The 23,769-nt window shown below is 40.0% G+C and overlaps 1 protein-coding gene across 2 annotated transcripts in view; it reads left to right on the forward strand.

The window, feature by feature from the left end:
• The window catches only part of nova2 (NOVA alternative splicing regulator 2), an 87,031-nt gene that overhangs the window by 40,515 nt on the left and 22,747 nt on the right, over positions 1-23,769 (forward strand). For both annotated transcript variants that reach the window (XM_038693089.1, XM_038693088.1), the window contains one exon: positions 16,004-16,170. In XM_038693089.1, the coding sequence (XP_038549017.1) occupies positions 16,004-16,170 (167 nt within the window). The remainder of the gene's footprint in view (positions 1-16,003; positions 16,171-23,769) is intronic.

The following is a 23,769-nucleotide window of genomic DNA, read 5'->3' on the forward strand; positions in this document are numbered from 1 at the left end:
ATGATTTGGGTGTTGGGTGTTAAGGGGAGAGAGGATTGTATAGAGGGTCGGGTTCAAATAGCCGTCTCTCTGCAAAGTTGTGAAAACGCTGATAAAGTGAGACAGGTATTTTCATAAAGCAGCTCAGCTCCACTCCACAGACACGCTGTCAGCTACATACTGTATCTGTGTGTGCGTGTGTGTGTGTTTCCTAGTAGCATGAGTCAGAAGACAAAGGGTGTGTTCAGCTGACAGAGAGACCAACAAAAAGAGAGAGCACAAGGAAATGAGAGAAAGTAAAGGAATGTGGAATGATATAGCGAAGTATAGAAAGACCAAGAGATGGAGCAAGAGAGATGTGACAGTATTTTCTTCTGTCTTGAACATGTAAATGTCATAAATATATTTATTACAATGTATTAGAATGTCCTGCTGCTTCACTGTGTTTTACTGTTGAACTTGAAGACTGCAAAGGAACGACACAAAATACGTATAACTTTATTCACATTGTGTTCTATTTTGAACGTCTTTCTTTCTGGGGTATGCAGTTTATTGCAGTATCAGTTTCGATTGGATATTTTTAAATTTAGCTATTTAAATTTAGCTCGCTTGCTAGTTCTTAAACGTTGCCCACCCTACCTTCAAGTTCACTTTCATGAACTGTGCTTGGGTCCCACGTGGATGTTGGCCGGTATTACAGATGGATGTCTGAGTGTCTCTGGCCTTTGTTGCTTCATTTTGATCACTCACAACATCCATTTGTCTTGTTTTTATGAGAGGGAAATACTAAATCGCTATGTAAAAGCAATTGTGTCATTTCTAATGCTATTTTCCCGAAATGCAGTTGGAATTTGTTGATAGTGTGCAATTAAAACACAGCCTGATGCACACTGGCTCTGCCAACTGGAGTTTAACTCACCCAATGAGTCTTTGCCTTAGAAATGTTTGTAGTATTAAAACTTCAATTTGTAAATTATCTTCCAACTGGGAGAGAGAGAAAAACTGACCTCAGGCGGACCGACATGATGAAGGAAAGGTGTGTGTGTGAGAAAGAGAGGCTGACAGCAGTGTTGGGGCAGCTGACAGGGTAAAGGGGCAGTTGTAGTCACATGGGGAGCAGAGATGGATTTGGGGGGATTTGAGGCTATAAGAGGGTGGGGACGAGGAGGCTTAGGCCAGCTGACACTGTCCACATTACACACACACACACACACACACACACACACAGACAGACACACAAGCCAAAGATAGACAGATATTCACATGCTAATAATGGACAGAAATACAAAAATGAGCACACAGCTTGGCTTCGAGCCTTGAAAAAACAAATGCACACATACAAACACAAGGACAAAACACATGTGCACACACACGGATACACACTCATGCGTGTCCACATATAATGAAAGCATGTAATCACACCTTACACGTACACACTAAAGCAGAGGTTGGAGGGGAATGTTTAGATAATGTTGAGGCTTTGGGACACAGAGCAGTGCGGGTAATGTAAGAGCTGAAGGAGTGTGTGTGTGTGTGTGTGTGTGTGTGTGTGTGTGTGTGTGTGTAGTGTGCTGGACAGGAAGACAGGTGTGGCTCCATCAAGGCAGTTGTGTGACACCAGATACTACCAGGGGAGATAACGCTCAACGAGTTGAAGACGGAGAGTGTCAGAGCTGGAGTGTGTGTCTCTGTGAGTGGAACTATGTACATGATTTCACAAAAGCACTTACATTCTCAGAGCTGCAGAAGGTCAGTGTGTTATCTGATTAGTTGCAGCCTCATCCTGCCAATCCAAACACAGCTATCCTCCTTTTCAATGGACATCCAATGTCCAGTCTGCATGCCTTGAGATTTTGTTTTGCTACCAGAATGATCATTTCACAAGCAGTAAGGCTAGTGACTTGTCATTGGTCGACCTCCTCATTCATTGGCACGAAAAAGGCTGCTAAACAGAGGTCTGCCCTTGGCATGCACCTGATTGAAGCAGAACTTCCGAGTGAACATTACTGATAATTGTTATCAAAAATCTGTCATTTTCACTTTCATCCATACTCTAGGTCAATGTCAATATTAAGACAAGAGATGGGAATTTCCTGTAATGTTATGGATGGCTAACTTTCTAACTAGTCTTAAGAGGAGAGGAATGGAACAACTTTATTTACTAATTATTTCAATGTAGTTACAACAGAAAACTTCCAGAAAGAAACCCACAGCACTAAACAAAGATCAGCATAGTATCTCAGTGGTTGTTTTCTTGTCTTGTCCAAAAATTATGCTTCAAAAGCTATACATTATCAGTCTAGTTTGCTTATATTTCTTGGTTGTTCAGCTGTAATGCAAACACAAACATGCACACTAAAAGGCGTTTTAGCTCCTGAATTAGTCCCTGCATAAGCAGTAGATTTAGACAGAAGAAGACAGAGAATGCTGAAAGAGAGAGAAATAGATAAAAGAGTAGGACCAGAAAGAAAGAAATGGAAAAAGAGACAGACAAGAGGAAGAGAGAAAAGAATAGATGCAAGTGTAGGAAAGAAGGGCCTGTGGTCTTAAAGAGAGAGAGAGGAAAGCAAGAAATTCTCTCTCTCTTTCTGTCACTTCATTATTCAGTGACGGTCATTTAGTGTGTGTTTCTGTGTGTGTGTGTGTGTATGTGTTTGAGAGAGAAATCTGCATTTGTGCTTATGTGTCTGCATCTGTGTGTGTTTCTACGTAGTGTGTGTATGTGAGGGTGTGAGTAAAATCAGAACAGTGTTGAACTGGTTTGGGAATTCACACGAGGTCCAGTTACCGCGCAGGCCCTCCGAGGACACAAACGAGCTGTGCATGTGTGTGTTGTGTGTAGAAGACAGATGAGTATGCAGATGATTAGGTGTGTATATATAGTTGGTTGTGGTTGCATAGTGAGATGTGTGACTTTCTGGAGAGCCAGAGAGCTGAGCTGAGTGTGTGCGAGTGAGTCTGCGTTCTTTCCATAAGTGTTTGAGTGTGTGTACTTGTGTGCAGAAGAGTTCCTGAAATCTCATCATTTAATGACATGAGACAAGATTTTGTGTGTTTGCATCTGTTTGTCTTTGTGTGTGTGTGTGTGTGTGTGTGTGTGGAACACGTTATTACAGCTGTCTGTTCTCGTCATTACAGTTACTTCCTTTTTAATCTATGTCTTGTTTGTAATATTTGTTACACCTGTTCACCTGCAGATATATATGTAGCATGTTTACTCATATTACTCACATTGTGGTGACAAAAAAATGTTATAAGACCGCCACATTATGGAGACTCACCTCCCATTTAGGGACAGAAAGCTGCACAAGCTTGAGTCTTGTCAATACAACGTCCTACTAAGAGACAAAAACAAGTGCATTTAACAAGTGTTTTTTGTGTTCTTGTGTTTCTTGAAACATTATGACCAAATGTACTCAGGAAAGGAACATAAAAAATGAACTTGTCTTGACTTCACCCACTCTGGGTGGTGATGGAGCATGGATAAGACACATGCCTTTTGTGTGAGTGACCTGGGTTCAATTCCCCACTGTGACCCATCTACCAATGTGTCCCTGAGCGTGCGACCTCTTACTTATATAGCAATTGTAATTCGCTTTGGATAAAAGTGTCAGCTAAATGAATAAATGTCTTAATAGTTAATAAAAGCTCATATCCATCCATCTACTGCACTTGCATATATACTTACATTATATACGATATAATGTAAGTTCATAGGGAATGAGAAAGAAACTCTCTACTTTATCAATAGAAAGAAATTTCAAGAATAATAAATTTCAGAAGCAATAAATGGTTTATAAATTAACCGTTTTCATTGTCAGGAAAGGGTCTGACTGTAGATTTTTTAAAGATCATCCAATTCTAAGACATCGGTTTAGGCTCCACTAAGGTATTTTGAGGGAGAGTCTCCTTGTGCTTTTAAAAGAACTGAAAAGCACTTTGCCAGGTGCTTTTTCAAATCCTGGGCTCTTATTGTAAGCTTTTTTCTAGTTAAATTTCCTCTCTGTTTTCTACTCTCTCTTGTTGCTGAGGGCAGCCTGGCAGCTTTCAGATGAATGTGACAGCAGGTACAACAGAGTGATGGAAAGAGAAAGAAAGAAGGGAGGAGGAAGAGAAGTGGAAAGAGAAAGGGGTCGAGGCGGAAGTGATGAGGGTAGGAGAAAGGTACAAGAGGTCAATAGTAGGAAATAAGTGGGGGGAACATTTTGAGGAGTAAAGACAAAAGGGAATAGAGTGGATATGAGAGGGACAAGTGGAGAGAGGAGGAGAGGCGGCCATGGCATCTTTTCAGCTGTTTGCTCAGCATGGATCGGGTCACTTGGGCAACACCAGTCCTTCTGCCAAAGAGAGAAAGACAAGACAAGAGAGGGAGGCAAGGATGGGGGGAGAAGGGGGAGGATGATGGGAAACAGGGGAGAAGAGCTGAACTGAGGGTGGATAGTGCAGACAAATGGTGAGAAAAGGCTGTTTTTATCACTGGACAAAACATGCCATTTCTTAGTGGAAAGCAAAAATAATCCTACACAGCACAGTATCCGGAGGAACCTTTCATTCTCATATTATTAGAAATGAAAAGTGACCAGCTAAAAAAAAAAAATCCCACTGCTACATCAGACACATCACGGAGAATCTTCAAAATAAAAACTTTTGCTTGATATAGTGAAGACTAATGTAAACTTACTGGTTTTGGGATTTAAATTTTCCCAGCTCGGAAGGAGAGTAAAGAGAAACAGAAAACAGAGGAGGAAAGGATGGTAGAAAGGGGATTTAACATTTTTCAACACATACACAGAAAAGCTTTAAAAATGTAAATTCTTTCCCCAAAGTTTACATATAAACAGTTTGAAATGAACAGGATGTTAGGACCAAGTGAAAGAAAAGTGCCAAAAGTTTAAATCCCTGCTACAGTCAGTGTGTGGCTGCTCCTGTCAGCATAAGTTCATTAAAGGGCTCCCACATGCCATGACAGCTTCATTTCTTTACTCTTACAATAGGCACTTTGCAGCCATCCTTAACATTATTAATCATTAATCACTTCAAAATATGCCTCCATTTTACCAGGAATGTTGACAGATTTTTGCATTGCATCCTTGAATTTGGCTTCTAAATCATGATTCAGATGAAAGAAGTGGATTTATGAAGGGGGCAGATACCCAGCTAAGGGACTTGGATTGGAGAAAGTGAAGGACATGGAGGTGGAGACTGGACGGAGAGCAGCAGGACTCTCCAAGTGAAAAGTATTACATCAGAGAAGAGGAATTCCTTCCTTTTCTTCCAGATTCTTTTGTTATTCTTTAGAGAGAGTTCCTTATTCTTCTCACTGAGTGCTCTGTCACTGCTGGACCTCAGGACAGATAAAGGAAGAGAGGAAAGAAAGGGGAAGAGGAGGGGGTTGAGGGTGGAGGAGAGGAGGGACACAGGGGGAGAGTGAGTGTGCAGAAACACTGAGTGAGAGGAACTGAGGGAGGGAGGCTTGTTCCTGGTGCTGCTTTAAAAAATGATTTTTAAAAATAGGAGAAGAAGAGTGCGGAGGGAAGGTAGAATTTTGAAGAAGAAAAGAAGAGACAGGAAATGACACATAACTTAACATTAATGTTAAACACGACTCTCTGAGTACATGTTCCATGAAGAAAAAGTGGGCTGCTTGTAGTGTCAAACTGGTAAAAATATGTTATATTACAATAAAAAAAACAAAGCGAACTTTAAAATGATTGAATAAGTACAATAATCTGTAGTAAAAGGCCTTTATATGTTGATTGTGGCATTTTGTAGTATATTGGTCTTTTGTGGAGGTGGAATTTGTTGTGGTACTTTGGGGGGTTGTTTTGTTGGTAAGTACCACAAATACTTGGTTCCTTTGTTGTTTTTTTGTGATTCTTTGTGCTTCCCTATTCTAAAAGTCTGTGTATACTTTTTTGGTTCTTTGTGGTATTTGTGCATGTAGTTATTTGTTACCCTTAAATACTGCTGATTAGTAAGTCTTCATACCTTGTACAGTGTTTTCAGAGTGCTGTGAATGTCCCACATGGAGCAATGTGAGCATGGTTTACAGCAAATGTCTGTATGGAGTTTTCTTATCTCAAAATAACATTCATTAGCTGTAGCAGAACCCATATTCTGGAAATATACAGGGGCTTTTATCTTGAGAGCGTTTGCTCCTCAGTCTGTTGATACTCCAGGATATCTTCTGTTTTTCCTGTTTTGTTGTGAAGTCAGTAAAAGTAAGTAAAGACCAGTAAAAGCAGCACCCCAGGCTCAGTGACCACAGTACCTCCAGGATTTAACATATTTTTCCTAATTGACCATGATTTTGTCTGGTGTAAACGATGTGGAAGCCAGTGGGAGAGTGTGTATTACAGCCCTGTAGGCTTGAGAGACGGGCTGAACTCTGCCAGCCCGTTACAAAGCAACCATCACATTTTTATCCACATAAGCTGCAGTGTTTGGACCAAGCTCAGATTAGTCTTTCCTTCTTTATTTTCTTGTTTGCTTTCTTGTTTCCTTTTCTTTACATTTTTCTATTTTACTTTGCTCTAGGTTTCTTTCTTGATCTTTTCTTTCCTCTTTGTTTTACAGTTTGCTTTTACAGTTTTTCTCTTTTCCCTCTTTCCTCCATTCTCCTATCCTTAATTTTTCCATCTTTCTTTAAACATGGATACATTTTTTCCTTCCTTTCATCTTTCCTCTCTTGCTTCCTCTCCTTCCTATCTTTCTGTCCTGTTCCCTCTCTGATGAAGACTTGGTCATCTGCAGCAGATAACAGGTCCAAGTTTCCTTACTGCCCCTGATTACATCAGCACATGCAGTCATACTTTCTCTCTCTCTCTTTCCCTCTCTCTCCTTTTTGGAAAAACAACTCATGACATCACCAACAGCTGCCCAGCTGCATGAAAGAGTGTGTGTGTTTGGTGTATATTCACAATTGTGTGTGAGTGTATGTGCGCAAGTGTGTATGCATTGTTGGGGGGGAGGTGAGACTGTCAGTTGCCAAGGTAACTGAGCAGGATCAGTCAAGGGGAGGCTGACCGCCTCCTCCGCTGGTTTACAGTTGCAGGCAAAAACTTTGCAGCAGCAGTTATGCAAGAAATATCTATCTATCTATCTATCTATCTATCTATCTTTAATTTTCTTATTGCTATTACGTGTTTTTCAGTGTTTCAATGTAATCAATAAGAGTGACAAGAATAAACAACATTTATTATTTCCCTCTCTTTTCTTTTTTGTCACCTTCTGTTTGGGTGGTCAACGCTCTGCTTTTGTCCCTACAGCTGGGCCTGCTCATTAGGCCGTAAAACCTTTTTAATTGGATACTGAGGTCTGTGTGGTTATTTCTATTGGCTTATTGGGGTGTCATTCAATAATTCCATCCATCTCTCACTGACAGGGGCATATTGGTCGTTGCCAGTTCCTTTTTCCACATTACGGGAGGCTATTGTGCAGAGAAGCTGAGGCAATTTCAATGTAGAGTAAGATCAGGTTGAACAGGGCTCTTTATTGTGTGACAGAAGGTGATTTGTGGATTTAGAGGTACTACATGTAGCATTGAAACATCAAATACGTCATTAGCACATTCATTCATCATCAGAGAAACAATGAGAGAACAGGAGATTATCAGCCTCCTCAGACTACTTTCTTAAATGTTTATCGGTGTGCCACAGAATAGCTTCTTGTGGGAATTCTGCTTTGTTGCCTTACAACACAAAACAGGAAATAAACTCCTTTTACAGTTGTAATTGACCAGTGTAGTCCGACGTGGATTCCAGAAGGCCAGGACCGGGACAGATAACACTTTCGGCACCAATCTTATGTTACACCTTTCAAGTTTTTAGTACTGGAAGTGAAATTGAAATGTGTGGCTTGTCACATATTTCCCACTTAGTGGAAATTGTATGAAACTGTGATGAAGAGACACACAAACATCACGCTCTCCAGGTGACCTTCATCTCAGTTCTCTTCTGCCTGTTTGCCCTCTCTGTCTTATTCTGTTGTCCTACAAGTCATAGTACTTATTCTGTAACCCTCCGGAACAACAAGGTGTTGAGCTGCACCTCTAACAGCCGGCTAATCCTACAGATCTGATCAAAGGTAGCCAGTTAACCTGAGCTTATCCGCAGCCTAAGGAGATCTGTTTAATGAGCTTACATTAAACCAGCCACCACGTCTCGCTGTGCTTCTAATCAGCTCGGATGGAGCAGGGTTATTTTACACTACGAGATGGATTTTTGTTATTTTTTATTATTAAGTCATAGTTATATATCTCTATGTCTGTTTGTGTCCCTCTGCAACATAATGTTTTGTAATTCCATCTGTTCCTGTCCTCTTTGATTGCGTTTAATCTTTAGTTCTGAGTTCGATTAATTAGATATTAATAACAGCTATATATATATATATATGAGGAATATATATGAGAAAGTCATCCTTCAAATCCTTTATATAAGCATGGTAATTTATTTATTCTGTTTGTGTTCCCCTGTAAGTTGAGTTTGATTTTCTGACATGTTATCAAATCTTCTAGAAGATGTTTAGGTGAATTATAAATTTCAAGCCAAAAACTTGAAAGCAAGACAGCTTTTGTTCCTCTACTTTAAAGAGATATATCTTGGAGATACAGATTTTGATCTAAAACTGTAGTTTAAAAAGGCATTTAAAAAGGTGTTTCCTACAAAGCATGTATCTATCTGTTGTTCAGGTCTGTCTGTCTAAATTTCTGGATACATCTTGCAGAATCACCCCGTCTTTTTGTCTCTTTTGCTCTCTGTTTTTCTGATGTTACGTTGTTGTGACAGGCTTCACGAAGGTTTCTCTCTCTGCATCCCAGTCTGTCTATCTCTGTGCTTGTCTGTTGGTCTCCCTTTTTGTATGGTCTCACTCCATTTTGACATTACTGTCGTGACTCTGTGCCGATCTGCCTCTCCCTCTCTGAGTTTCTGTCCATTTCTCTGTCTTTCCCTCACCCTTCCACTCGCTTGATGCTTTTCGGATGTGACAGAAGTCGTGTGAACCTCTGTATCTCTTTCTATCAGTTGTCGTTCTCTCTCCTGCTGATGCTTTTTCCATCAGAGTGGTGCTGGAAGTGAAAAAGCTGTATATCTCAGCATAGCAGGGGATGAACATCATGTACCTGTGAACACAAGACCTCTGGCAATGCTGTCACATCTTGTCTCTTCTTCCTGTCTGTTCTGTTATTCTCTGCTGATGTTTCTCAAATATTAACAAAGTTTGAGAAACTTACTCCAGACAGGGAACTTAAGGGATCCTTAAAGGACTCTCGGGGGATTGTGATTTTTTATTTTTACAAATGGGTCACTTTGCAGGAATTACCCGAATATGACATTCACACTAGCTGGTGGTTTTCAGGAGAAATATAGTGGAAACCAGACTGGTTATGCCTTTAGGAGTTGTCTGAACTGAAAAATAACATTAATGAACCAAGAAGGAATAGCATTTGTCAGGTCATGGAAGCTCTGACATTTCTTCACCAGATTTTTAGATCATGGCCTCTAAATTTATTTACATCAAATATTCCTCAGTGCCCAAGTTTGCAGCTGTCTTCATTTATCTTTTTATGCCATTCACTGTAGCAGGACATTTTCCCCACTGTGAGAACTGAATGAGCTCATACTAATGTACAAATGGAATCATTTATTTTTTATTCATCAGTCATTTTACTCATTACAGATACAAGACAAAAAGAGTTTGTCATAAAGCAATATATACACATAGCAAAAATATACTCAATATTCTACACACTATAATTTTCAAAATATATGTATATTTAATTATGAAACATTATCAGGAAAAATATTACAATGTTATGTACTACATAATCTGCTTATGATGATTAAATTATTATTATATTTTTTTTTTATATTGTTTTTTTTTTCCAGATCGACAGAAAATATACCACTGTTTTCACAGAGAGTAGTGCTCTCAACGAATAAACTGAACTTGTAAAAGTATGAAATCTACATCCTGGCCATGACCTTTAAAACACTAGAAACTAGTGTGACTTCAATGTGACTTTATTCTCAGCTACGGTCGACCAGAGCGCCCAGCTCTCCCCACCCTCGGCTGGAGCGAGTGAATCATGGCTGCTAGCTGCAGGTTGACCGCTCTGCTGCAATTAACATGCCGAGAGACACCGAGACATCTTTTCATTGAGGAGCCACTGTAACTACATCACTGCAGCGGTGTGTGAGAGGTCACACTGACAAATCATTCTCCTCACTCCTACACTGAGTATTTACTCCACAGGCCAGTTTGACTGTTCAGCGGTAATGCAACAAAAAGCTGCAGCAGCAGAGGGTGGATGCGTCCCCTCCCGCATGCTATGATCTCTGCCTTGTTAACATGCTTTCTGAGTTAGATTTTTAGCACTTAGGGACCTTCTGCAGCCCCTCATCCTGGAGTCTATCCAGCAGCACCATGCATTGTCATACTTAGCATACATATGTTGCTGTGTGTTACTGTGAGTGGGAAATCTGAGGAGTGTGCTTTCTGTCTGCTGCCTCCAGTGCCTCCCTGATCATCAGGGACGGGAGGAGGAGGAGGAGGAGGAGGAGAGCAGAGGAGGAAGGAGTGAGTCATGCTAGTTAGACTATAATAAAAACAACTGCCAGGGTCCGCAGCCTGGATCATGATAATGATGATGATGATGATGAGTGTTCTGGTGTTGAACGAAGTGGTGTTGGGTCACTTGGTCACTGTGGAAATAGCGAGCGAAGTTCATGTCCGGTATGAATTTCACAGACGTTTGCTTTTCATTTTCAATCCTCATCAACCTCTTGTACATTTTGTACTCAATGTTGGTTTGTCCAGTGTGACACTAGACTGGAGATGTGCTGCAAGCTACACAGTAAACAGTATTTACTGTTTATTATTTACTGAATATTTACCAGTTAATTACCGGAACTGAATAGATTTTTTCTATATCTGTGACTCAGTGGAAGTCAAAACCCCTGGCATTATTAGTCCTTTGCTGGCACAGTTGCAGGTGTTTCATCTTAGGAGTTTAACCTAACCTGAAAGTTTCTATAACCCGAATATTTAAAAATGTTTTAAGACTTTAGAGCGTATTTCTTTCACTGTCTTTTACAAATCGTGATTCTTGTTCTTTTTGTTTGCTCCAGTCTCTGTTGAGATCTTTGATTTGTGGTCTTTGCATAATCTTGTTTGATGTTTACCTATATTATTTAGCCCTATAGTGCATCTCCAATTTTCCCAAGCACTGTAACATACGGGTTTGTCTCTTAGCTCTATCTTCTTCCCAAGGCTACCTGTCAGGACTTTAACATGGTTGTTTGAAATGCACATTTCAGTGGTCAGGAGTTGTTGCAAATGCGGTTGGTGGTTCTTGTTTTGTGTTTATTCTAGTAATCCATCATTTGCTTGACCTATAAGGTTTGACAACACCTGAAACATGGAGTTCATGGAGTTTGAAACCCTTACAATAAAGGAAACCCCATGACAACTTTATGTTTTACTAAGCTCCTGCAGTGGAAAAATGGCTCGAGTAGACTGTGTTCATGCACATTATGAATAGGAATCTTACATATACTGTATTTTGTTCTGCCTGTAATGTTCTATGTCTACAGGAGCAACATGAAAAATGTCCCATAAACTTATTTAAACGCAGGAGTCTTAACGACATTGAGCCGATATTGCTTCAGCAGCTGCAGCACATCAAGTTTGGAAACAGCTTACAACCGTTAAAATGCCAAATGATGAGTTAATTTTACAAGGGGAAATGCAAAGGTCTGTACTGTGCAAAGACACCCACACACAGTTATGTCTTGTACCAGAGGGACCAGTACCGAAATTATTGCCAGTGGAGCTCACTCTTGATCACTGAGGAATTCTGTTGTCGCTGGTTTTGCATTTGTGTGTCTGTGGCTGTGTCTTTGTGTGGTTGCTGAAGGATAAACAAGATGCAAAATAAAACACATATTTATTGAGGAGAGATTCACCAAACTTTCCTCCGAGCATGATCATAATCAGCAGTCCATTCGTATTTTCTCCTCAGTTTGTTTCCCTTTCTGTTTCCAGAAAGATTTTCTGAGCTGTCACTACAACAAGAGGGCCACTTTTGTGTGAACTGCTGCGTCTTCTTACAGCAAGAGATAACTTTCAGATGCTGTACATGGGGAGATAAAATCTGGGTCAACATAAATTTAAAGCTCTAATTAAAATAAGACATAAAAGATGCTGTTATCATTCAACTCTGCAGCTCTATGGTGCTTTTTAGCCTCGGTTAGCTTATACTTTTAGTTTTACAGCAGCTTTAATGTTTGACTCATTCTCAGTGCTTTCATCAACCTAACTTCCAACTGCAGCAGACCCTTTGTTTCAACAAACAAGCTCTGATAAACCCACTGTAGGACAGACAGATAACGTTAGTGACTAGCTAAAGAGCCAAATATGTTTCTCAGGTAGAGAGAATGACTCCAAATAAAAAAAAGACACCAATTTTAAACCAATCTGCTCTAATAAGTGTATTTTTTAGTAAAAATGGGAGGAAAAAGAAAAGAAAGTGATGAGCCCAAACTATAAATCAGTCCCTTTACTGTATGAACGTACAGTGCTACCACTGCAACACTTCAATGGACCATAATACCACTTTAACACTGCAAAGTTCAAGCGTTTAATTACCTGTGTATTGTCAAGAACCTTAAAGATGTTAAACAGTGCGCACTCATTATACATAAAAGTATCAGTAAAGTAAATATCAGTAAAGTAAATATAATGAAATGAAGAGGGTCCTTGCTACAGTGGCACAGCTGTACAGTAGCTTCCGTATGATCTTGAGTGGCCTTTTCTGCTACCTTTACACTCATCATGCACGCATACAAATGCATGCACACACAATCACAAGCTAGACATAAAGAGAAACACACATTCATGCCAAGACAATGGCCTGCTAATCCTTGCTTCTGATTGGACAAGTCCAGATTACCCAGAGGGCACCAGCTGTCAGTGAGAGGCAAAGCCCAGTTTCCTCAGTATCAGCACACGCACACACAAACTCCACCGGTCATGTCACTCTGCTCACTAATGCTGAATTTAATGCAGAATTAGGCTGAAATGCTCATCAACGAAGTGTTAGCATGTGGCTACACCTGAAATGTCATGCTAACATAATTTTTGTTAGCTAGTTGTCACACTCACTCGGCCAAAGCGAAGCATTCAGCAGCTGTCAACAGAAACTGTTTGTCACTGCTGTCAACAGACTGTAAAAATAGGCATGGGAATTAATTTCACTGTAATGCTAACAGGCGTTACAAAGATCCAGATTGGCCAGGTAGCCAAATGCTGCAAATGCCTGAATATGCTGTGTGTTTTATTTTTAGCCTCTGTTGTTTCAACTGCTCCATCCTGTAGGCTAAACATTAAATTTTTCATCTACAGGGGGTTCAAGTACACAATTTAGGCCATTAAAAGCATTAGAAAATCCTAAATTCAGTCATGACAAAGAACATTTTTAACATTTAGGACTGTTTTTAATTCGACATTGCAGCCTGCTTTGACCAGTGTTGTTTCTGAAAAAAATTCTAGATTCTAGGCTGCATTAAAAGTGCCTTTAATTTGGCTTCTTGAGCTCTCTTCCCGTCTACCATGATGTACCATCACCTCCCCCCTCCACATACACACATACTGTACAGCTTTTGTCTTTCATTCCGTCAATCCCTTTGCTTCCAGTGCAGCCACAGAGGGCCGAGCGAGGCCAGTCCAACAATGCAGGGAGAGGGAAGAGACAGGAAGCGCTAACTGACACGCTGCTGAGCTGAGATAAGAGTAGATCCCACTAAATACTGGAGTCAAGGGAGAGGGAGAGAGAAGGAAGAGGGAAAAGAGGAGAGGAAATGGGGGGGAACAAACGGGAGATACGTTTGTGAGGAAGGAAGAGGAAGAGAGAAAGAAAAATGGAAAACAGAGGAGAGAAAGAGTGAATAAATGCTAAAATGGTGAGAGAGAGGGACAGCCAAAGACAGATTGACTTTCAGTGTGTTGTTGAGATATAGCCGGACTGAGAGGCTTTGCATTGGCCTAGATTCTCCTCTGTTATACCCTCTGTCTGTCTGTCTGTCTGTCTGTCTGTCTGTCTGTCTGTCTTTCAAAACTGGTCTTTCTCTCTGGATCCAACACTGATGTATTTATTCTCTTAAAATGTAAACCTGCAACATTGTCATAGACAGTGAAGTCATACAACTGTGATAATACTTTCGTATTTGGCATTGTTTTGGCTTGAAACACTAAGTATGAGGTTAACATGCTGATTTTCAGTTGGTTAGGGCCACACTTTTCTGGTGGTTCTGCATATTTTAGCAGAAGTGTGACAATGTTTTATTGTTCCAGGCAGCCATTGGTTTAATTCACTAAGTGATGATTAAGACTTTTTACAAAGAAACATTATTGTTATGAGGTAATGCAGTATAGATGTGTTAATTCCATTTGCACATACTGCATTACTACACAACGATGATATACTGTGATGAATTTTACAAGTGAAACAAGTTTTATGAGTCTGTTCATTGGTTTTAATATTGTAGGAAAATTAATGGAAACCAACTACTGCCTCGAACAAGTAATATTATTTATACATGATTTGTAACAAAGTTCTAACCAGAAAACACTCTGGTATGGTACTTAATGGTGTTTAGGGTGATTTTGTGTGCAGTGTGTGAACAGTAAAGTGCTTGTAGCCCTTGTGTTAATTTTAGTATTTTATGAAATTTGAATCCCCAAATATTTGGACTTTGTATAGAAAGGACCATGATTCCAACTTTTGTGGATCCAAACAAAGTGGAAGGAAAAATGTCATTCTCGCTATTTCATTTCAAATATACTTTAGCACTGTTTAATTATGTCAGATTTTCTTCTTGACCTCCAATAGAGTTGCTTAGTTTATCATGTTGTCGACACTGGGATTCTGGGTGTCTGGTGAGTGAGGAAGTGCATGAACTACAACATGTAGTACATTCATGCACACACACAAACACATGAGCTAGTAAATGCATTTCTCAGTGAACATAAATCCTAGTTCCTCCTGAAGAGGTGGAGTGTAAACCCTCTGAACCTCCACAACTTTGTGGAAATCACAGCAGCATGTTTTTATTTTTCAGGTCACAAGGGAATTAATTTCCTGATTGGACAAAGTCCTGGAAACAGACATAAACTGAATGTTTCTGATATGTTCGGGAGAAGAAGATGCAGTGGAAATATGAACTCTAATGTTTTCTGAATGTTGCATTCTACCTGTGAGGTCAAGAATAACTATTTTTATGGCCTTTATTTTCATTTTAGACCTTAACCTTTCAGTCCAGACTGACTTTGTGTCATTGGTCTGTCTTTGCTTTATTACTCTGTCTTGCACTGATCAAGATGTATTTTTTGTCACAATCTCAGCCAAAATCTGTGGTAAACCCTCTTTAAGCAATATAATATTTACACATTTCTTATTAGTTTTATACTTTATATATTTGCAGCAGCGAAATTTCCCTGCAGGGATCATTACAGTTTCCTGGTATCTTTTCTCATCTCATATTTATTTTTGTTTTTAAATGAGCCAGGGTTGGTTTCACTTTCAACTGCACATAAAAATGATGAAAATAGATAAATAGTTGTGAGTTTTCATGTCAGAATTGGGAGAGCATTTCCCGTACTACATCAAATATTTACCTGCCTTCTGTGTATTTCCACCCACCTGCGGAAACATTTTGAACATGTCAATTTGAACAACATAAACATGAACAAATCATTATCGTTCTTCGCCCTATTCTCCTTCTCCTTCTTCTACTTCTTCGTCTTCAATAACATTCAGTGATGTGCCAGAGTTACAAAATACTTAACAAGCGCTCGTTTGAATATTTGCATAGCAGCCGCTGATGAAAACATGCTTGTATTATTGTTTTTCTCTTTTTGTTTAAAAAGCTCCTTATATATTTTCCAAGTACGTTGAGAGTACCTTCAGTTTAACCTCATAAACTGACCTGTCTGTGTGTGTGTGTGTGTGTGTGTGTGTATGCAGGGACGACAGAGCGGGTGTGTCTGATCCAGGGGACAGTGGAAGCGCTGAACGGTGTCCATGACTTCATCGCTGAGAAGGTGAGGGAGATGCCTCAGAGCACCCAGAAGACAGAGCCGGTCAGCATCCTGCAGCCGCAGACCACCGTCAACCCAGACCGCGTCAAACAGGTCAGTCAGATCTTCTATTCTATTCTATTCCGCAGAAAACGCAGAAAAACTCACTGCAATTTATGTGTTTATTAGTGTATGTATGTATGTGTGTGTGTGTGTGTGTGTGTGTGTGTGTGTGTGTGTGTGTGTGTGTGTGTGTGTCAGCTCTGCCTCAGCTGAAGGGGTGTGTGAGGAAGAGAGGGAGGGATGTGTTTGCGTTTGGAACGACAAACTATGTGTGTTTCTGTGGTCGAGTTGTGATTTTCTGTTCAAGTGAAGCTGAACGAGGCAAAAAAAGAAAAACAGACGGAGGAGGGAGAGAGAAAGGCAATGACAAATGAAAAATAAGGGGAAAAGACCGACAAGGGGACACAAAGGACAAAGGAGAAATTAAAAAAGGGTGAGGCAGAAAACAAGATGGGGGTTATGAAAAAGGGAGGGGAAGGAGGAGAGAAGGCAAGATGAAAGGCAAAAGAGAGAAAGAGAGAAAAATGAGGTAAGAGAAAAAATAGAGAGTGAGTGCCAGGTGTGTGAGATGTGAACATATAAACTCCACATGTGACATGGACTGTAGGCTGCCACACACACACACACACACACACACACCCATGCTGAGCCAGAAACCTAAACATCCACAGGCCAACAGGAAACAGTTTCCTGCTGAGGGAGGAAGTGTGATCGAGTGTCCTGATCAGTCTTTCTCTCGCCGTCTCTCTCACACACACACACACACACACACACACACACACACACACACACACATCAATTATGTGTGAGAAGTGTTTTAATGAAAAACATGGAGCTTCAACTTTCCTTCCCACTGACTTCTTGTAGCATTCAGCTTTCTCATCTACCGCTCTCCCCCTCCCTCCCTCCTTCTCCTTTTCTCTCTCTCGCTCTCTCTCTCTCCAGTTATTATGACATACAGGGTCGGATGAGTTGTTGTTACTGATCCTACTGAGCAAGTTAGGACTGTCACCTCATATGAATAATGTTTATGTACTGATGTTGTGCTATCGTCACAAAATATTATTTAAGCAGGATTACAATATACTTGTTTGTAGCCACTGATTTAAAGTATTTATTGTAACCTCACTGTTAGCTGGAATATATATTGGCCATATGGTGGCGCTAGTTAGGGCTCATACTCAACAATTTTACTTTTCTACAAAATAATCAGTTCACACAGAGACCGCGGTCTTCTTTAGTATTCCCTAGGTTTATCACAGGAGCAGGCAACAGCAAAGAAAACTATGCCACAACTTTATGTGCTACTAGTATATATTTAGAATAATGACTCAATGTGGCAATTGTGATGACGTTATTAGACACAAATGTTACTGTAGTGTGTCCATTAAGTACAGTACATTAGTTTGTATGGCCATGAGATTTGGCGTTAGCTAAACTTCAGCTAACTTATTACATTAGCTCAGCTCATGAGTCATGAATGTTAGCAAGACATAGACTCATATATGCCTTTTGTCTTTTAGTGGTCTAATTAGCGGTAAACTCCATGCACTGGTAGTTTAGTCTATTGTTCATCACCACTCACCTCCACACAAGCCAGAAGCTGGGAGGGGCGGCTGCCTGTCTGTCTGTGTGTGATGCTGGAGGGAGACGCGGAACAAGGGAAAGCGAGAGAGAGAGAGAGAGAGAGGGCAAAGGAACTCGGCAAACTCTCATCTTCTGACCTGATATTTAGATTTTTTTATTCAATAAATATATTTGTTTCACAGGGAAGCTGAGCGAAAACAGGAATAAATATACTGTATATTCATTTATGTTATTTTAAAAAGAGCCCCAGAAAAAAGGGCACTTTCTCTTGAAGAAGAAAAAGGGCAGGTGCTGAAGCCCCTTTTTATGTCTGTGTGTGCACGTGCCTGCCATTATTTAATAGGGATTCTTTCATAAGTCTCTCTGAAAAGTTGAAACATGATCCTGATGTTTTGTGTTCATATTCTTCGGTGATAGAGGAGTTGTACATGTCAATATTGAAATTATTTGACAACACTGATTTTTAAATAAAAATAAAAGAAGTAATTGATTTGATAGAATTCAACAAGAACAGCCCCCACGAGGCTTTGTCGCTTCACATTTTACTATCTAAAACTGTAGTTGATATTTGTTTAGCTCAGAACATGCACAGATAACCTGGACGCCATGTTTTCCGCTGTCTCAGTTCACACGAAGCTCATTCTACTGCTGATTGTACAGCTAAATCTAAGTGCCGATACCAGCTGTGTAATAGAGGACAATTAGCCCAACCATTGATTATGATCCCAATCTGTTTAAGTCATTATCATCATTCTCTCTTCATGATTGCTCTATATTGATTTGTCAGGTCTGGCATTGTTTCCATCTATTGACTGTTTAGGCCTGCTAGACAGTGCATTCAACCGGGCTTGTGGGCACACACACACACACACACACACACACAAGGAAGTGGCTTTTACAAAAATAATAATATGTTGATTCAAAGACTTAAACTAGGTTTAAAACAAAAATAAATAAATAAATGGAATAATCATAAGGAAAAAATTTTTTAAATGGCCTCAGATGTTTTAGATTTTTCTCCTCGTCCCTGAGCTCTGGTGTTGCATGAGCATTCATTTTCCCCCGCTGCAATTTCTCATTCTCTGTCATAAGCAGAATTTGGAGGCGGTGGAGGGGAAGGAGCGCTACGCCTTTATAGTTGTGAATAATTATAGTTATCAGACTTGTGTACACACACAGTCCTCAGTGATAAGAATTTTTTTTTGCAGAGTACACAATTCTACGGTGCAGTTATGAAGAGAGTTTTATGCATAATTAATCAATACTGTACACACATAAACTAACTCACCCACACTCAATCCTCAAGCCCACACACACACTGCAGAGTTCAACTCATGCAGATAACAGTCTTGTATTGTGTTTGCACATATGGTGATTTGTTTAATGCTAGAATCTTGCTCTAAATGTTATTCTTGTCAGGCTGTGAAGGTTTACTATATGGTCAAAAGTATGTGCATCCTTCCTGGGCACCCATTCAGCCTCAGGAGCATTAGTGAAGTCGATCGTTGATGTTGAGAGATAAGGCTCGTAGTCGGTGTTGCAGTTCATCCCCAAAAGTGTGGGATGTGGTTGAGGTCAGGTCTCTGGGTAGGTCAGTCATGTTTTTCCACACCAAACTCTAGTTGCCAGGCAATGAGTATAGATTCCAGGAAGTTACTGCCCAGAGCCAAACAACACCGCAGCCATTGACGTTTGTACCAATTAAACAAATGAGATATGAGGTAACATGTCAATCTGTGAGCTTTAGAGGTGCTGGTTGGCAGATTTTGAGCCAGAGAGCTGTTTTCTTGTGTTTCCAGTCTTAGTGCTAAGCTAAGCTAACCAGCTGGTCGCGGTACCTCCGTATTTAGCCTGCAGACATGAGAGAGTCTTAGATTCATCTACTCTCTCCCAGAAAGCAAATATGTGTTGTTACAAAAAAGCCAAAATATTCCTTTACTTAATCTTACAAGTCTCTATATGTTTTACCTTTTTCTCCTCCATATGGACAAAATAGTGAAATCAATACAGTTGAAACAGCAGCGTTCACCTGCTTTGTCCTGGTGAGTTAATATGTGTGTTGTGTTTTTTTATTCAGTTTGTATTTTCTGCATCATGAGCATCTGAGCCTGAGGCTGACTGACAGTTGAGTAATGCTGTTTTGGACGAGGCGAGCAGCCGCGGCGAGACAAGCAGGCTAATAGCTGCTGATATTTAGACACTTATAATAGAAGGCGAATCCCCCTGTTGCTCTTTAGGCTATTTATACCATGTCAGAGAGGCGACTAAATGGATTTGTGTAGCATTTGACGATGCACACTTATTCACACACACACACACACACACACACACACCGAAAGAAACCCCCACCCCAAAATAACCTCCTCTGCCCTGCTGGACACACAGCGGCCTCAACCATTTGAAGAAGTGCATGCAGCTGAGCATCAATCAAACCCAAGGGACCTGATTTTAAATTCTAGAAAAACACAAAGTTTTGTTAAGATGTATTTTAAGTTTTGTTTAACAGTGCAGCCATAACGAGCTCAAAATTGTTTAAAAAACAAAAAATATATATATAGGGTACAAAAGGCTGACATCCCCTTAAAAAGGAACTAGTTATAACTTTATTAGAGTTTTGTTGGTTTATTAGAGGTTTGTTGTTGAAATGCTTCTGTTTTAGCAGCATGCTACAGTACAGACAATGTGTTTCCATTGTTTCACATACGAAAAAAGACTCAACAAGATTCATGAAATGACATGAGGAAAAATGCTTGAAGTTTACCCACAACACAAGCTGTCAAACACACAGACATATTTAAAGATAGTGGAGTGTTTGTAAGCTGAGAAGTCTCCCTGACACAGTTTTTAAAGCATGGCAGTCATTGTGGAAACAGCTTTGTAACCAAAACAACACAAACTCACTTTGAACTGATGAATGGACCTGAACACACACACACACACATGTTGAGATACACCATTATACACATGTGTGCATCTGAAAGATGAATTGGGGTCCAGTGCAATGCAGCCGCTGATTACTTCTACTAACGTCTACTCTTTCGGGCTGTTGATAAAATGTCGTCTTGTTCTTCTTCTTGTCAAGAGCGCGGCTGTTGTAGCATGTGCTGTTGGCCTTACTGGTTAACCCCTGGGACTGGGCGAGGGAGAGAAAGAGGGTAAGAGAAAGAGTAGAGTTTGAAGGGTGTTACTGATGTTGTGAAAAAGAGTTGGAACGAGAGACTAGGAGGAAGAGGGAGAAAATGAAGAATATGGAAGAAGATGACGTAAAGATAGACAGAAAGAGAGAGGACCAACAGAGCAAGAAATGAGAGTCAGGCCGGCTGAGTGGGTGACTGAAAGCTGGAAGCAGATCTGAACTCTTGTTAGCCGACAGCTGCAGAGTGACGGAGAGCTTCACTGGAGAAAGCAGCTGCTGATAGAAAGAAAAACAGAGCAGCAGCAACACCGACAGACGACACGCCGCCTTTCAAGGCCACATAACAGGACAACAGACCAGTGAAGAAGATGATTCATGAGCTGAATAAATTCTTTTACCGGCTCTAATGAGGTCTGACATGACATATGCATGAAGAGAATTTATTGAGAGATTTTGTTACTTTTATTATTCAGTGTTTACTTTTGTTACCGCCCCCTGACCCCCAAGTACACTCTTGTAAAACACCATCACCCCATCTTGTTGACACCGTTGCACATTCGTTACATAAATTAGATATTCATAGTTTGGAAGGGGTGATAATGCTCTTAATATTGTTAAGGACTGTATTCCTCTGTTAAATATGTAAGATTTGGAATTGGATTCATGGTACAGTATCAAATACATTAAAGTGCTGATAACTCCCATAATTCACTGTTAGCTTTGATTTCAGGTAGTTAGTTTGATGGCTGAGTGTGTATTTTTATTGTAATATAGTAATACATGAGCATATAACAGTAACAGAATAAACTAATTCAGCATAGTTTTTAAAGCTTGACTTATTTGTTGACATGTGGAGGAAATTTTAAAATGTTTTCAGTTACAGTTACTATGATGACCACCAGATGCTGACAATTAAAGTCAAGTCAAATTAATCTATGAAAAATACAAAATACAAATATATCATAATAATTCATTTAAATTGATCTAACACATCTGTGTTGCAGATGTTCAAAACGAATAATTAACTAATTAATCAAATAAAACAAGTTGTATTAGGCTCATATTCAGGCTAATATTAGGGCTATACAACTGTTTAGTTAAAGTTAAGTGAAGTAAGTTAAGTAAAAAAACGAATCTCCTGAATTCATAAGCAAGAAAACGCACCCATGCCCAACTCAATACCTCACCTGGTCTGGTATGACCTGTAGCTGGTGATAATTGTGTGCTGATTTTAGATAGATATTTATAGTGACATTATTGACGTACTGTAACAGTTTGCTCTTGCTCTTTAACTTCTCTTCACTTGTGCTTCTATAGCACTGAGCTTCAGCATGCCATGGATAAACATATAAATTATCACAAAAGTTAAACACCTTAAGGACTTAGGAGAACCTTGAAAAATTATTATCATCATCCTGTTGCCCACAGTGGCAGCTGTTCTGCAAAAGTCTCCCTTTACTGACAAGGCAAGGCAAATATGCTTTGGGACATTTTTGCCTTCACTGAAGAGTCTCGCAGCCTATTGCAAAGCCACAAATTTGAATATTGACAATTTGGGGCAAGCGATAAACTCAAATACTAACCTGAGTATGACGTCAAAGACACCACATCAGTGTTTTGTGCAGTCAGTTTAGGTAACCAGGCACGTAGTTTGTGATCATCCCTGTTTACCTGCTCGTCTTTGAAGAAAAGCAGCACATAAACATCAACGTTACATAACAGCCAAAGCACTCTGGAGACCTCCCCTACTGCGTTATATGTAGTGAAGCATCACCTACTTACTGAATCAATATTGTATTCATATTGGCAGTAAAACATGCCCTCTCGTCTGTTATTGTGGCATTATGGTGTTTGGAAGTGAGCTGCAGAGCTGGAGCTGCGTCCCCTGTGGGATCAGCTGTAAATGGCCTGTGGTTTTGTTGTGATATTATTCTGGGGCTATTTTTGGACCGAGCTAGCCCGCACTGGCATTTATTCAGACTGAAAACTGCAGCAGCACTCTAACATTGTTTAGCTGTGATGACCACAGTGTTCAATGGTGAACACACTCACATACATGAGCATTTACACACATCCACTGTAGTCCGGTTGTTTTCCTGGCCGCTCCCTCCAGTCACTTCCTGCGGGAGAAATGGACCATTTCCTGTAACCTTTCACCTCAGGCCTTAACACCTGTTTCCTACTTCCTGTTATTGCCTTTCTACACAGGAAGTTCGCCATAGATTTCAAACACGCCAACAGTCAGGATAAGTTTTGTGTTGTTGTTGCTAATCAACAAATGAATTAAAGAATAGGGTTCTGGTTTGATAGAATTTTATCAGATTTGAATCCTTTTAAAAGTCCCTATCAAATCCATCTAGGTACATGTATACATGTATAAGCAACAAGAGTTGACTAAAACTTTAAGGTTAATTATGATATGCATAAAAGTGCTAAAGTGGGAGATTCTGACTACTGAAACTAACATGATATTTCCACTGATCGTTGCACCACTCTGTGTTGAACTACACATACGGTCCAATTGTAATTGTAAAGTGGTGTTGGAAAGTTTTGTCTTTCTCTAACAACTCTTTGTCTTAGTATAAACAAACTGCTCTGCTAATAAAAATAACAAGGAGAGATTTTGAAAAATATGTCAGTTATTTACACATCCAGCCTCCACAGAGCAACATTTTCATTAATTTTTAGCACTGTTTTTGGTGTTTACCGACTCCAGAGGGAAATATCTGGCTCCATTATGTTCACCAGCTAGTCTAGTTTAACTGGGTCTCTGTCTGTTGTTTCTTGCTTAGCAGATAGTTTTTAGAGATCTCTCTCTAGAAAGGCTGCCTGTTGTGGCCGAAAATTTTACGATGAGAGAGAACCAGTGCAGTGCAGGCTAAATTCTAAATGATGAGCTGAAACTATAATGGGCCTTTCAGACAGAC

Source organism: Micropterus salmoides, unplaced genomic scaffold (assembly GCF_014851395.1).
Source record: "Micropterus salmoides isolate LMB-PRFRI ecotype aquatic unplaced genomic scaffold, ASM1485139v1 Ms_hic_scaffold_3, whole genome shotgun sequence".
In the NCBI taxonomy this organism is placed as follows: Eukaryota; Metazoa; Chordata; class Actinopteri; order Centrarchiformes; family Centrarchidae; genus Micropterus; species Micropterus salmoides.